Source organism: Cynoglossus semilaevis, chromosome W (assembly GCF_000523025.1).
Source record: "Cynoglossus semilaevis isolate Cse_v1.0 chromosome W, Cse_v1.0, whole genome shotgun sequence".
NCBI lineage: Eukaryota > Metazoa > Chordata > Actinopteri > Pleuronectiformes > Cynoglossidae > Cynoglossus > Cynoglossus semilaevis.
Window position 1 is genome coordinate 3725894 of NC_024327.1, and position 14406 is coordinate 3740299.

The 14406-nt window shown below is 40.6% G+C and overlaps 1 protein-coding gene across 1 annotated transcript in view; it reads left to right on the plus strand.

Moving 5' to 3' along the window:
- LOC103396981 (ephrin-A5b-like) overlaps window positions 1-9984 on the plus strand; it is a 105787-nt gene extending 95803 nt beyond the window's left edge. The window contains exons 3-5 of the mRNA XM_008335229.3: window positions 7335-7400; window positions 7719-7799; window positions 9860-9984. Coding sequence (XP_008333451.1) covers window positions 7335-7400; window positions 7719-7799; window positions 9860-9984 — 272 coding nt within the window. The remainder of the gene's footprint in view (window positions 1-7334; window positions 7401-7718; window positions 7800-9859) is intronic.
- The last annotated feature ends 4422 nt before the right edge of the window (window positions 9985-14406 follow it).

The following is a 14406-nucleotide window of genomic DNA, read 5'->3' on the forward strand; positions in this document are numbered from 1 at the left end:
GGGGGGGGGGGTGTGGGTGGGTTTGTCTGATCCGTCGCCTAGGACCTGTTTGCCTTCGGAGACCCTACCAAGGGCGTTAAGCCCCCAACAACATAGCTCCTAGGTTCATTCGGATACTCAAACCCCTTCACCACATTAAGGTTGCGATTCAAGGAGGGGGTAAGGTAAATAAAATATACAAAAATACAATAGATTTTTAATAAACATATAAGATTTAATATAAGAGTCAAACTATTTTAAAAATCACCAGATTTTCACCTGTGACTTTAGCCTTCAGGAGGTGACACAATATAAGATAATACATTCAAATAAAATAAAATTGTAACAATGAAATAAAAAAACCCCAAAGTTCAGTGATGAGTTACTAGTTTAAATACTAAACTTTATAACTATCATTATTTGTTTTGTATTTAACTATCACTATCATCTGTGTTTGTTCCCAAGATTGTGATTATGCTTTCAAGTGAATGTGAAACAGATTTCTAATCTGACCTCACATATACCAGAGGAACTTTCATCAAGATCAAACAATGACACAAAGCAGAACACGTTTTTGTATAAACTGCACCACTTAGTAATTTTGTGTTGGAGCATTTGGTAAGTGTTTTTCAAACATGGAAGCCTGAGTTTTTAATTTAACAACTGATTGCGAAGCCATCTGTGCAGCTCTGCTCACAAGGCTGCAATTTGTATTAAGTCTTAGGGTTGTGCTGAAAGGTTGCATCTAAATGTCTCAAAGTTCACTGACTCCGTGAAGACCCAAGGTGACTCTGGTTTTATTATTTTATTATTATAACAAATAGGATGTTTTACATTAAGCTAATCAAGAAAGTCGCCTAAATATATTTCCTCAAGTCTTGAATACGCTGTTGAATTCTCCAGCAGATAATGTGCATAAGCCACACTGCCCACCTGTTTGCTCTCACATACACTATATTACCAAAAGTATTCGCTCACCCATTCAAATGATCAGAATAAGGTGTCCTAATCCCTTGGCCTGGCCACAGGTGTATAAAATCAAGCGCAAAGAAGTCGCCGACTTTCTGCACAGTCAATTGCTACAGAGCTACAAACTTCATGTGACTTTCAGATTAGCCCAAGTATAGTACGCAGAGAGCTTCATGGAATGGGTTTCCATGGCCGAGCAGCTGCAGCCAAGCCACACATCACCAATTGCAATGCAAAGCGTCGGATGCAATGGTGTAAAGCACGCCGCCACTGGCCTCTAGAGCAGTGGAGACGCGTTCTCTGGTTTGGACGTTGCCAGGAGAACGGTACATTTCAGACTGCATTGTGCCGACTGTGAAATTTGGTGGAGGAGTAATTATGGTGTGGGGTTGTTTTTCAGGAGCTGGGCAGGGAAAGGAACTTTGAATGCTTCAGGATACCAAAACATTTTGGACAATTCCATGCTCCCAACCTTGTGGGAACAGTTTGGAGCGGGCCCCTTCCTCTTTCAACATGACTGTGCACCAGTGCACAAAGCAAGGTCCATAAAGACATGGATGACATGGAGGGACAAGCATGTAGGAGTAACCTGACCCCCCCAATATTCTCCATCCCTGGGGTTTCTTGGCAGGGTCTCTGTCCTTCAAAGCGACAACTTGCTAAGACTGGATGGATTGATGGTTGAGGCTGTGAGCCTGATGGGAACCAGAAAAGCAGGTGTTGATGTTACAGCTTGCAAGAACAATAAACTGACTCTGTGCAGAGAGTCAACCTAAAATAAACAGACACTGCTGTGGGCAGTTTGGACCCAGGTGAAAGAATCCACATAAAACATGGAATAAAGGCTCTTCCTCAGAGACGTGGAAACACAAGTCAACAATATGACGTCTTATATAGTTGTCTGGAGTTGTCAGCTGCATCACGTGACGCACAGATATAATTACAAACATATTGCACAGGCTAGCTCACACTGTTGTGGTAGTTATGAAGATCACTGCTGCGTTTGCAATAAAATTAGCCATTTACCATTCATGTTTAGCACCATCTACATGGGAGTAAGCTAAATGATTTATGATTATAAACCCAATACGTAAATCAACTTTCAGCTTGTTCCTTTATCAGTGGTTGCCACAGCCGTCGTCTGTATATATACTGTATATACAGTGGTATGAAAAAGTTTGGGCACCCCTGATCATTTTCAAGATTTTCCTTTATGGATCATTGGTTGTTCAGAACAGCAATTTCAATTAAATATATTATATAGCAAACAAACACAGTGATATTTAAGAAGTGAAATAGGATTTACAGAAAGTGTGCAATAATTACTTAAACAAAAGTAGACAGGTGCATAAATCTGGGCATCCCAACAGAATATATATATTTCTTCACTATATTCCTCACAGTGGAAACTGACAGCTGAAATCTCTGCGCTAGCTTTTTGTATCTTTCCCCTAAACCATGATGTCGAACAATCTTTGTTTTCAAGTCATTTGACAGTTGTTTTGAGGCTCCCATGTTGCCAGTCTTCAGTGAAGATGCAAAGGGGAGAACAACTTGCAACTGGCCACCTTAAATACCCTTTCTCATGACTGGCTTCACCTGTGTATGTAGGTCAAGGGTCAATGAGCTTACCAAACAAATTTTGTGTTCCAATAATTAGTGCTAAAGGTATTCAAATCAATAAAACAACAAGGGTGCCCAAATCTATGCACCTGCCTACTTTTGTTTAAGTAATTATTGCACACTTTCTGTAAATCCTATAAACTTCATTTCACTTCTTAAATATCACTGTGTTTGTTTGCTATATTATATATTTAATTGAAATTGCTGTTCTGAACAACCAATGATCCATAAAGGAAAATCTTGAAAATGATCAGGGGTGCCCAAACGTTTTCATATACGTATGTGTATATGTACACTACAGTGATATTTTCCCCCCATTGCTCTGTCAAGTATATTCCTTTGCATAACGCGTTAATGATGTTTTGGAGCCAAAAGTGCAAACATGGCGGCATCTTCTGTAACTGTCATCATGACAGAGTAGCCCACATGTTCTTGCCATTTTCATCAGGTCCATACTTCTCTCATGATTAGCTGCCTTTGCTAAGTGGCTGGTGTTGATAGCTGTGAATCAGTTCTGCCCTCAACAGTGATGAAGACAGAACATCTGTGGATGAGTGCGTGCGTGTACGAGTGCGCATTGGAAATGGTAGCATAAAGCCCTCTCTCCCTCTCTTTCTTCCTTCGAGCATCTGTTGAAAATGAACTGAGGTGTGAAAAGTGCGAGAGAGTGATCTCCGGTCACCTGACTGGCACCGTGACACCTGACTAAGAAACAGATAACAGTTGATGGAGCAACAACATTAAAATGGTAAAAGAGGTCAGAAGGCAGGAGGCAGTAAGAAGACATTTATGAGCTGTAGAAAACGCTTTTGAGTCAAAGCAGCATGAAGCATGCATTTAAAAAGACCTTTAACATTTGGAACAAGAGTAGACAGCAGGCCAAGTACATAAAAAAAGGAATTATTAATACTGAGTTATTCTCTAAATTGACACATCACTTGTACCACAGTAGAATTCCAACAATTAAAATAAAAACTGAACTAGTACTGCAATTTACTCTATAAGTTAATTTATCAGTATCAATGCCAGTGCAGGTGCTAAATTTAAAAACTAGTAATCATGTGAGCGGAAAATCTGTTATGGTTTTTGACTACAACCAGCTGCACACTGATGCATCAGTGTTTTGTGTATTCCTACTGCAGCTCAGTTTGTCTTTGTCTTAACTTGTGATTTATTTAAGAAGGTCAGCAGTTTGCAGGTATTTGAACAAACCCTGGCTGTGTAGAGACTTATTTTTCCCTTTATTTTTATCCTTATTGATATAGTGTTTTTAGGGGCAGTGGTGGCTTAGTGGCTAAGGAAGCAGACTTGGGTCTGGAAGGCTTCAGGTTTGAGTCCATCAGCTGCAAAGTTGCAAAGTTGAGGTGCTCTGAGCAAGGCACTACACTGTTCCCCGGGCAGCTTAAGCTGCCCACTGTTCACTTTGGTGATGGGTTAAAAGCAGAGGTCACATTTCGTTGTGTGAAGTGGTGTATGTCACAATGACAAGGCGTTCACTTTCCTTTACTTCCTTTCCTTTATATTGTGACCACAGTGTCAGTTTGAAAACTTTTCTTCAAAGATGTGTTGACCTATGTACAGGGCCCCTCTGAATCATGAGTCCCTAGAGCTCCCCCCACAAATTAAAATACTCACATTATTGATGCTATAGATTTAGAAATAGTAATAATACCATGTAATCAAATTAGTCTCTACATTCTTTCTAGCTTGTGTGTCTGAGAATTATGTAGGGTTGCCAGTTGAACTCTGCTTTGTGGATATGACCACACTGACAGATAAGAGGAGAATGTGACACAGCTGGGACAGAGGGGAGCTTCAGTACAGGATCACTGAACAGGAGTTGACAGTTCCCAAATGGAAGCTGTCAGGAAACTTTTTCTGTTAGATAGGACTGTAAAATATGCTGTTAGTTCATACCCCAGTTTCCTAACACACAAAAAATTCAAATCGGCTTTGTCCCTTTTTCAGGAGTTGCCACAGCAAATCATTGATTTCCATCTCTCCCTGTTCTCTGTATCTTCTACTCTGACTCCAACTATCTCCATCCATATATCTCCTCTTTGGCCTTCCTCTCTTTCTCCAACCTGGTAGCTCCATCTCTAACATTCTTCTACCAATGTATCCACTGTCCCTCCTCTGCACATGCCCAAACCATCTCAATCTGGCTTCTCTAGCCTTTTCTCTAAACCTTCCTGTCTGTGTTGTCCCTCTAATGACCTCATTCCTGATCCTCTCCATTCTTGTCACTCCTAGAGAGCATCTTAGCATCTTTAACTCTGCCACCTCCAGCTTCGCCTACTGTCTTCTGCCTATTGCTACTGTCTATAAACCAGATCACTCCTGACACTTTTCTCCAGCTGTTCCATCCTGCCTGTACTCTATTTTTCACCTCTCTTCCACAGTCTCCTCTGCTCTGAACAGTTGATCCTACGTACCTAAACTCCTGCACCTTCACCACCTCTGCTCCTTGTAACCTCACTATTTCACTGTTCTGCCTTTCGTTTACACACATGCACTCTGTCTTGCTATGACTGACTTTCATTCCTCTTCTTTTTAGTGCAAACCTCCACCTCTCTAGGTTCTCTTCTAGCAGTGACTGATTTTTGGTTTGTTTTTTTCGTTGGAAAAAATCCTGGGTATTTGATCTTTGCATTTCAATTTATTTGCTGTGGGTTTTTATAATGAAACACTTGTGCCTTTTTTAACATTCTTTTGGTTATTTTAATGGTGACTTCCATAAAAGAGTGGGTTTTTGATTTTTATTTTTTATTGTTACTACTTTGTTTTACATCATAATATTGGTTGTTGTTTTTCATGTTTGTTCATTTTTGCGGTTCATTTGTTTGTGTGGGGCTTTACAGAATCTTGAGAAATTGTTTAGGTTCTTTGTGGGTTTTTTTTTTCTTCCCCTTGTCAGGTAAGGGGTAATTTTTGTAATCTATATGCAATCATTGTTTATGCATATTTTTGTGGTTATTTATTTATTTTCTTTTTTTTAAGGGAAAATGTAGTGCCATGATTTTGTCTTCTTGGTGGTTAAGTAAAAAATGAAGGTATTGTCTTGTCTGGTTCTTATGAGTTATTTCTTCTTCTTTTTCTTTCGGCTTTGTCCCTTTTTCAGGGGTTGCCACAGCAAATCATTGATTTCCATCTCTCCCTGTTCTCTGTATCTTCTACTCTGACTCCAACTACCTGCATGTCCTCCCTCACTGCATCCATATATCTCCTCTTTGGCCTTCCTCTCTTTCTCCTACCTGGTAGCTCCATCTCTAACATTCTTCTACCAATGTATCCACTGTCCCTCCTCTGCACATGTCCAAACCATCTCAATCTGGCTTCTCTAGCTTTTTCTCCAAACCTTCCTGTCTGTGTTGTCCCTCTAATGACCTCATTCCTGACCCTGTCCATTCTTGTCACTCCTAAAGAGAATCTTAGCATCTTTAACTCTGTCACCTCCAGCTCCGCCTCCTGTCTTCTGCCTATTGCTACTGTCTCTAAACCATACATCATGGCTGGTCTCACCACTGTCCTGTAAACCTTTCCCTTCACCTTAGCTGACACTCTTCTGTCACAGATCACTCCTGACACTTTTCTCCAGCTGTTCCATCCTGCCTGTACTCTATTCTTCACCTCTCTTCCACAGTCTCCGCTGCTCTGAACAGTTGATCCTAAGTACCTAAACTCCTGCACCTTCACCACCTCTGCTCCTTGTAGCCTCACTATTTCACTGTTCTGCCTTTCGTTTACACACATGTACTCTGTCTTGCTGCGACTGACCTTCATTCCTCTTCTTTCTAGTGCAAACCTCCACCTCTCTAGGTTCTCTTCTAGTTGCTGCCTACTCTCACTACAGATCACAATGTCATCTGCAAACATCATAGTCCATGGGGACTCCTGTCTGACCTCATCTGTCAATCTGTCCATCACCACAGCAAACAAGAAGGGGCTCAGGGCCGATCCTTGATGTAGTCCCACCTCCACCTTGAAGTCTTCTGTCCTTCCAACAGCACACCTCACTACTGTTGTACTATTCTCATACATGTCCTGCACCAAACTAACATACTTCTCTGCCACTCCTGACTTCCTCATACGGAACCACAATTCCTCCCTTGGCACTCATATGCCTTTTCTAAATACAAATACACAAATACAAATACACAATGCAGCTCCTTCTAACCTTCTCTGCACTTCTCCATCAGCATCCTCAAGGCAAATATTGCATCTGTGGTACTCTTCCTAGGCATGAAACCATACTGTTGTTCACAAATCTCCACTTCCTGCCTCAACCTAGCTTCAACTCCTCTTTCCCAAATCTTCATCGTATGGCTCATCAACTTTATCCCTCTGTAGTTGTTACAACTCTGTGCATCACCCTTCTTATTAATTGGCACCAGAACACTTTTCCTCCACTCATCAGGCACCTTGTCAGTCTCTAAAATTCTGTTAAACAACCCAGTCAGGAAATCTACCGCCACTTCTCATAAGCACTTCCGTACTTCCACTGTTATGTCATCAGGACCAACTGACTTTCCACTCTTCATCCTCTTCAGGGCTTTTCTAACTTCATCCTTTCTAACCTGATCTACCTTCTTCCTAATAGTCTCTGGTTCCTTGTTTCTACTTTATATTACAAATCTATTTATGTATTTATAAAGGAAATATATAATTTGAAATGTTTTTACTTCATTGTTTTCTACCCTGTAAATCCAGATGTGGTATATGTGGTCTGAGTTTTTAACCCACGTCTTCTTCCTCTTTTCCAGCCTCCACCATCGCTGAGAATGGCAGGAAAACATGCCTGAAGCTCAAAGTTTTTGTCCGACCATCAAGTAAGTGTTTATTGTGCAACACACGGTTACGTCCTTGCAGTACTTTGTGCCCACTTCCTAGTCTCTTTTATCGTTTATCACAAACTCCTGTAGTTGCTAAGATATCTTTTTTTTTTCTTTTTGAAAGAAAACAAACAGTTTGATAAATGATGACACCAAATGAAACTCAGGTCTCTACATAACCTCATCTGAATGTTGCCATTAGCTTTGTTGCTCGGGATGTTTGATTCCAGGGTGTAGAGAGGGGGCTTCAAATGTCGCTGATCTATTTGGCATTTGCCTCTAATGATCTTTCATTCTCCCTATTCTCTGTTTTAGACAGCTGTGTGAAAACTACAGGTGTACATGACCGTGTTTTTGATGTAAACGACAAGGTAGACAATACATTAGAACCACGAGGTTAGTATGGCTTTCTGCTTTTTTGTTTCTCTCTCAGTGTGTCTCTCTCTCTCTGTCTTCAGTATGACCTCCAAACACGTGTCTCGTTTTGTGCCTCCTTCCTTTTTTTCTGCTGTTTGCCTGTAAGCTGATCTGTGCCTTCCACTCATGTCTGAACTAATTCCTCACCAGGTTACAAGAGCGGTGTCCTGTTACTGTTGCTGCTTACCTATATTTATACCCACATACTGTTTCTATTTTTATTACATCGGTCAGTGCAGTTATAACATTTTGGCATTTAAAAAGTTCAATTTTTAAATGCCAAAAATTGAACTTTTTGGCATTTAGGCCAAAAAGTTCAATTTTGGTCTCATCTGACCAGAGCACCTTCTTCCACATGTTTGCTGTGTCCCTCTGACCCTGGCAAACTGCAAACGGGACTTCTTGTGGTTTTCTTTTAACAATGGCTTTCTTCTTGCCACTCTTCCATAAAGGCCAGATTTGTGCAGCGCACGGCCAATAGTTGTCGTGTGGACAGATCCCCCCATCTGAGCTGTGGATCTCTGCAGTTTATCCAGAGTCGCCATGGGCCTCTTGGCTGCATCTCTGATCAGTGCTCTCCTTGTTCGGCCTGTAAGTTTAGGTGCATGGTAGGTTTTCATTTGTGCCATACTCTTTCCATTCCTGGATGATGGACTGAACAGTGCTCCATGAGATGTTCAAAGCTTGGGAAATCTTTTTATAGCCTAACCCTGCTTTAAATTTCTCCACAACTTTATCCCTGACCTGTCTGGTGTGTTCCTTGGACTTCATGATGCTGTTTGCTCCCCAATATTCTTTTAACAAACCACTGAGGCCATCACAGAACAGCTGTATTTGTACTGAGATTAAATAACACACTGGTGGACTCAATTCAATCATTCAGCAATCATCACGCAACATCTGAAGGCAATTGGATGCACTCAGAGAAAAGGGGGCTGATTACTTTTGCACACTGCACTTTTCAGTTTTTTATTTGTCAAAAGAATTTAAATCATGTATAATTATCTTTCTATTCCACAATTGTGTGCCACTTTGTGTTGGTCTTTTACATAAAATTCCAATAAAATACATTTATGTTTGTGGTCATCACGTGACAAAATGTGGAAAAGTTCAAGGGGTATGAATACTTTTGCAAGCCACTGTATATATATATATATATATATATATATATATATATATATAAACAGTGAGAAACTCAATTTGAAAAAACATGTGTTCCTATATTCCTATAAATATACGGCATGACCTTTCTATTGATGACATGCAGATTCATATCTGACAACCTGGTCTCAGCAATTGTAATCAGCCTTGGGATAGTTTTTCACTCAGGGTTTTGTAAAATCAGAATATAAACTGCACCTCTTTTAGATAAAACACGGTAATTGGAATGCATTACAATGGCACAGCTACAACTAGTTCTTCCTCACTGTCTGTCTTTTCAGGTGCCCGTCTTCATTGCCTGCATCTTTGATGTGTGCCTCACATCCTGCATGTTGCATTTTTTATTTGAATATTCATCTGTCATCTTTTACTGTTGCCTTGTCACTCCTCACACACACACACACACACACACACACACTCTTTATAAATGCAGTTATGTACAAAAGTAGTACAGTCATCCTCTGTTCCCTCTTTGCTGTGCATGGTTGGGCCCATTTTCCATGGTGCAGCAGGCACATGGCTGCTCACATGTATTGATACCACTGTTAGACAGACGTAGGTGGCGACTCATCCGAGAGCTGATTTCAGTATGTTTCTGAGGATGAGCGCAGAAACATGATACAGCAATGGAAGTTCACATGGCAGCTCAGAACTCACCATCACTTTTTCAGAACTCACTCAGCCAGCTGTAGGGACAGGGTAAAGATTCTAAACAGGAAATGCTGTCAGAGTGTGGCTAGCTTCGTAGGCTACCTTTACACCGCAACCCTATATTATTTGGCCTTTCAGAAGTGTTATTCCCTATTTGCTAGCTAGAACTGTCAAAACAAGTCTCCACTAAATGCAGCAGTGTTCTAATGATTTTCTTTTTTTTCTAGAGGGTACCAGCCATGAACCAGCCAAGCCTTCTCGAAGCGAAACAAATGGCGTGCCACACCTGCAGAAAACAAGTCCGCTCCTGGCTTTGTCGCTGCTCTGTGTAGCTGCACTCTTCACGTTATAGTGCCTCCCTCTGTCCTGGAGGGCATTAACACCTAGTGTGGCCTGAATATGCCCATGGCTGCAGGGAAGGGGGCAGGCTTTGAGTGCAGCAGGTTTGCTTGTTTGGGCATCAGAGCAGGCTTCTCAAGGAACCCTCTATATTTTTCAATGAAATATTTAAGTGGTCTTTCTCTGTCTGTGAGTGATAAAAGTTGATGTTGGATGGGGAACCCCCCACCCCCCCCACCATCCTAGACCTTCAACCAAGATGCCAAATCTCAATTTTTGACACTTAGTGATTCTTATTTTCTGGTGACTTGACGTCCCTTTATATCACATCTGTGTCACTGCAGCAACCATGTTTATCCTTCTGCCCAAACACATCAATGCTGCATACAGGGTTTTTACTACATTTTTGAGGAATAGCAGCATTACATAGTTGAAAAAGTGAAGATTCTGGGATTTAGAAATTTCCCAACAATAAGTCGCATCATAAAAAAAAAAATGATTTGCTGCACCAGCCTTTCTGCAAAAAAAGAAAAAAATCTGTATGAAAAAATGTATGAAAATTGTTTTAATTTAGTGTTGAGTCTGGGAAAGACCACACTGAGAATAATAAAAAAAAGAAGCAACATGTACCTTAACCCACTAATCTTTAGACTCCAAGGTTTAGAGTTAGTGCTGAATTATCTCACTCGTATTGCTCCCGTGTTTATGTGAATGTGTCACTCAGAGATTCAGTGAGTGAGTTTAAAGCCTATTTTTTCCTTGTCCTTTGTTTAGTGTGTAATCACTGAAAACAGGTTTTTAATCGTCGGAGCGTCTGACTTACAGAACAACCAAATTGAAACTTTCTCACCAGAACGTCATTAAGAGCAGGGATCGATACCTTTTGAAAGCTAGTCACACAATTTCAGGGCAGACAAACGACCACAGTCGTCCTGTTCTGTGCTCACTGAGCCGAGCAACGATTGTTGTCTGTTCCATCTGAGTAAAAGTCAATATCACCGTTCGCCAATGTTTGCATCTGCAGTATTTTTCCTCCGCCAATGTTTGCTAAAATGACTGTTTAAGAATCAGTCGCTGCTAAAAATGAATGCGGCATTTCACTTTGATTACAATCTACAATCACAGGCAATTAAACATTGTTTTTGCCCTACGTATTCCAGCCATCCTTGTTTTAAATAATTATTGGTTGTTTTTTTTTTCTATTTTTTACGCATCATAGCATTAAGAAAAGAGAAGCCACTAAAACAAAAGCAATATTCAGCTCTCTGTGTCTGACAGGTTTAGTTTATCACTTATTTTTAAAAAGAGTTTTAACGTTGAGATTATGTCTATGAAGATTCTCAGTCATCCAGGTCATGGTCAAGGTTGAAAAGTTCTGTTAGGCAACTGGATGTGAATTTTCTAAAAGAAGACGTTTCACCTCACCCCTTCACCCCTTGAGATTATGTTTTGCCTCCTTAATCCCTCACAGATACACATGGTGATCAAACACAAGTCAGGCTTATGTGTTCCACATTTAAATGTTTCATTGATTTCAAAGAAACATGAACAGAAAAAAAAAACTTCTCTAAAACTGCCTTACTTTCACAGAATGGTTTTGTACGACAAACAGGCATAGATTGCATTTTAAGAACCAGAGGAAGAGCAGCACAGGCGCAGTTGCTGGTCCTAGTGTTACTGGTTTCAGTAACTTCTTAATGATGCTCAAAATGACAGGCGGTCCACACGCCTGTCATTTTGCAGTTAGGGGGAGTTATAGCGGGTATTAAAAATAGATGCTGAAGGCTTGGGGGTCTCGGGAGCAGGGTGTAGATTTCCACAGCGGGTGGGGGTTGAAGCCAAAGTTAGTGTGACTAGAGTGCCTAACAAAACAAAAGTAAAAAATTCACACAACACTACTTGAAGGAAACAGCTGATTCAGCGATAAACATACTGTTTACTACCATTTGGTCTTAAAAGGCACGCACTTTTTTTCTGTTTCGTTCATATTTTTGTGGCAGTCTTTTATGCTGTTTTCATTTTTCCCCAGAAAAACAGCCATTGCCTTTTGACATTTGTTTTTTTTTTTTTTTTTTTTGCTACGGTAACAATGCTATTGCAGTGTAAATAGCAGCTCAGCTGTTTGGGGGTAAATAGGAGACCAGGCCATTTAATGTCTAAGAATCAAAATGATTGCTCGTCAGCAGAAAAAACTTAGTTTGTTTGTTTTTAATCAAAAACCAGCTTTGACTCTAATCTCTTATAGTTACCAATACTACTATTTGTCATTATTGCTGTTATTACCATGGATTATTCTGTACACACCTTAACTTGGGAAATGAGGATCAACTTATAAACTGGATACTGTGTATCCTGAGGTATTAAAACCATAAAACAAGTAGTGTTAGGGTAGTATCTGTTTTGTACCTTTCTGGAGGACAAAAGAAAAGGAGAAACACTATTGTTAAAACTGTATAATTATTATGATTGTTAGGATGATGATTATGACTATTATTATTATTATTATTAGGACAACTTCTAGATGTACATAGTGTTTGATATTAAAGTATTATTTTTTTTCCTATGTCTTTTCTAAAAATGAACACGGTATCATCTCTGAGTTTTGCGGAATGTGTACTGTCCTCGAATTACGCATTGTGTTCTTTGATCCTCAATGCCTAACAAAATTTTGAGCTAAGACAAGGGGAAAAACTTGCGGGACCTGTACACACCTTGTATGTGTACAGGAGGCTGGACTTTAGCCAACAAGTGGCTCACTTGTTACATGTTTCAAACCAGTCACCAACCCACCGACCATCTCCTCACATTAGGATCCTGACTTGGAAAGGAACACAGACTGTTTTCTGCCTTTAGTGTTTGAGAGCATGTTGGTCAACTTCAAAAAGATATGCTACGGAGCAGACTGTCTGCTTTTTTGAACCGCAGGATCTCGCGATTTCATTATGTGGCGTATGCATGGACTTGATTACATGAAAAAAAAAATGGAGAAAAAAATGCTAAAAAAAGGTTTGAAAAGTATATTTTATTTTTGCTCTTTTGCTTTTTCTTAGTACTAGATTTTCTGACCACTTCCATGTTCGTGTGTTTTCTGCATCCCCATTTGAGTGACGTCATTGAGCTGTGTAGTGAATGTACATAACATGAAGCATTGTTGTGAAGTTACAGTAGGGTCAGGAAGCTTTCGTGTAGTTTTGTTTCCTAAAAGGACTGTGTCTGCACTCATCTATAAGATCCACTTCATATAGTTTCAATCTGTCCCTGTGACTGTACGTCCTCCCTCTGCCAGCCCCCCTCCCAAAACAGGCACTGGGACAGTATGTACATCTAGGTATGGATGCTTTTTTTTCCCCCAAAAAATGTGTGAGACTTTTGGGTGTTTGTGTGTTCCTCATTTGCTGTTGCCACAGTGAATGGGAAATGACAATCCTCTTTGGCAACAGAGAGTGTTTCCCATGCCTTAGCCCTTCAGCCTCTGCCCTGGCAGCCCTGTCTGTGTACAAGACGCTTTCTGCCATTGTCCTCTTACATGGAAATGAATCACTTGTCCCTGGTAAATGTTGCTCATGAGTACGGTTTAAGGATTACCACACCCCCTCCATTAAATCCTTAACCGGATTGTAAGTGGAGTAAACCTTTACATCACTCTGTGTTCGTCACAAACCTCCCCCTCGGCCTCATTCTGGCCCAGGAGCCACCTGTTTATTTCATGCAACTGTCCTGTCACATTGTTTTTGGTTTGGTGTGTGTGTGTTTGTATAACCTTCACCAAAAAACATGCTGCCCTTGTTCCCTCACTGTTAAACCCCCACTATGACATCAGTGGGGAATATTTTCCAACATAAAACGTCAACAAAAATTTGACTTAAAAGTATTTGTATTTGTATAGACACGTGTCTGAGCAACTATGAATAATTCAATAAAACAAAAATACATTGCTTTCATGGACACACTCCATTGTCTTTTATTTTATGTAAGGACGGAGAAGGCGATACGGAGCCCCTAAAGGGACATGGAAAAAAAAAACATCTTGTGCTCACGAGATACTTTCTCGTGAGCCACTTCCCTCTTCACCTCCCTTGTCCTCTCTTTGTACTCCAGTCTGTTCTCTTCTGTTCTGTCACTATCCCATCTCTTCTTCGCTAATCTCTTTCTCTGCATACTCTCCTGGATCTCATCATTCCACCACCAGGTCTCTTTGTCCTCCTTTCTCTGCCCAGAGGACATACCTAGCACCTTCCTACCTGTCTCCCTAATCACTGCAGCTGTAGTCTCCCAATCATCTGGGAATTTCTCAACACGGCCCAGAACTGCCCTTACTTCCTTCCTGAAGTCTTCACAACATGTCTCTTTCCTTAGTTTCCACCACTTGATCTTCTGCTCTGTCTTCACTCTCTTCCTTTTTGTCACCTCCATCGTCATTTTGCACACTACCATC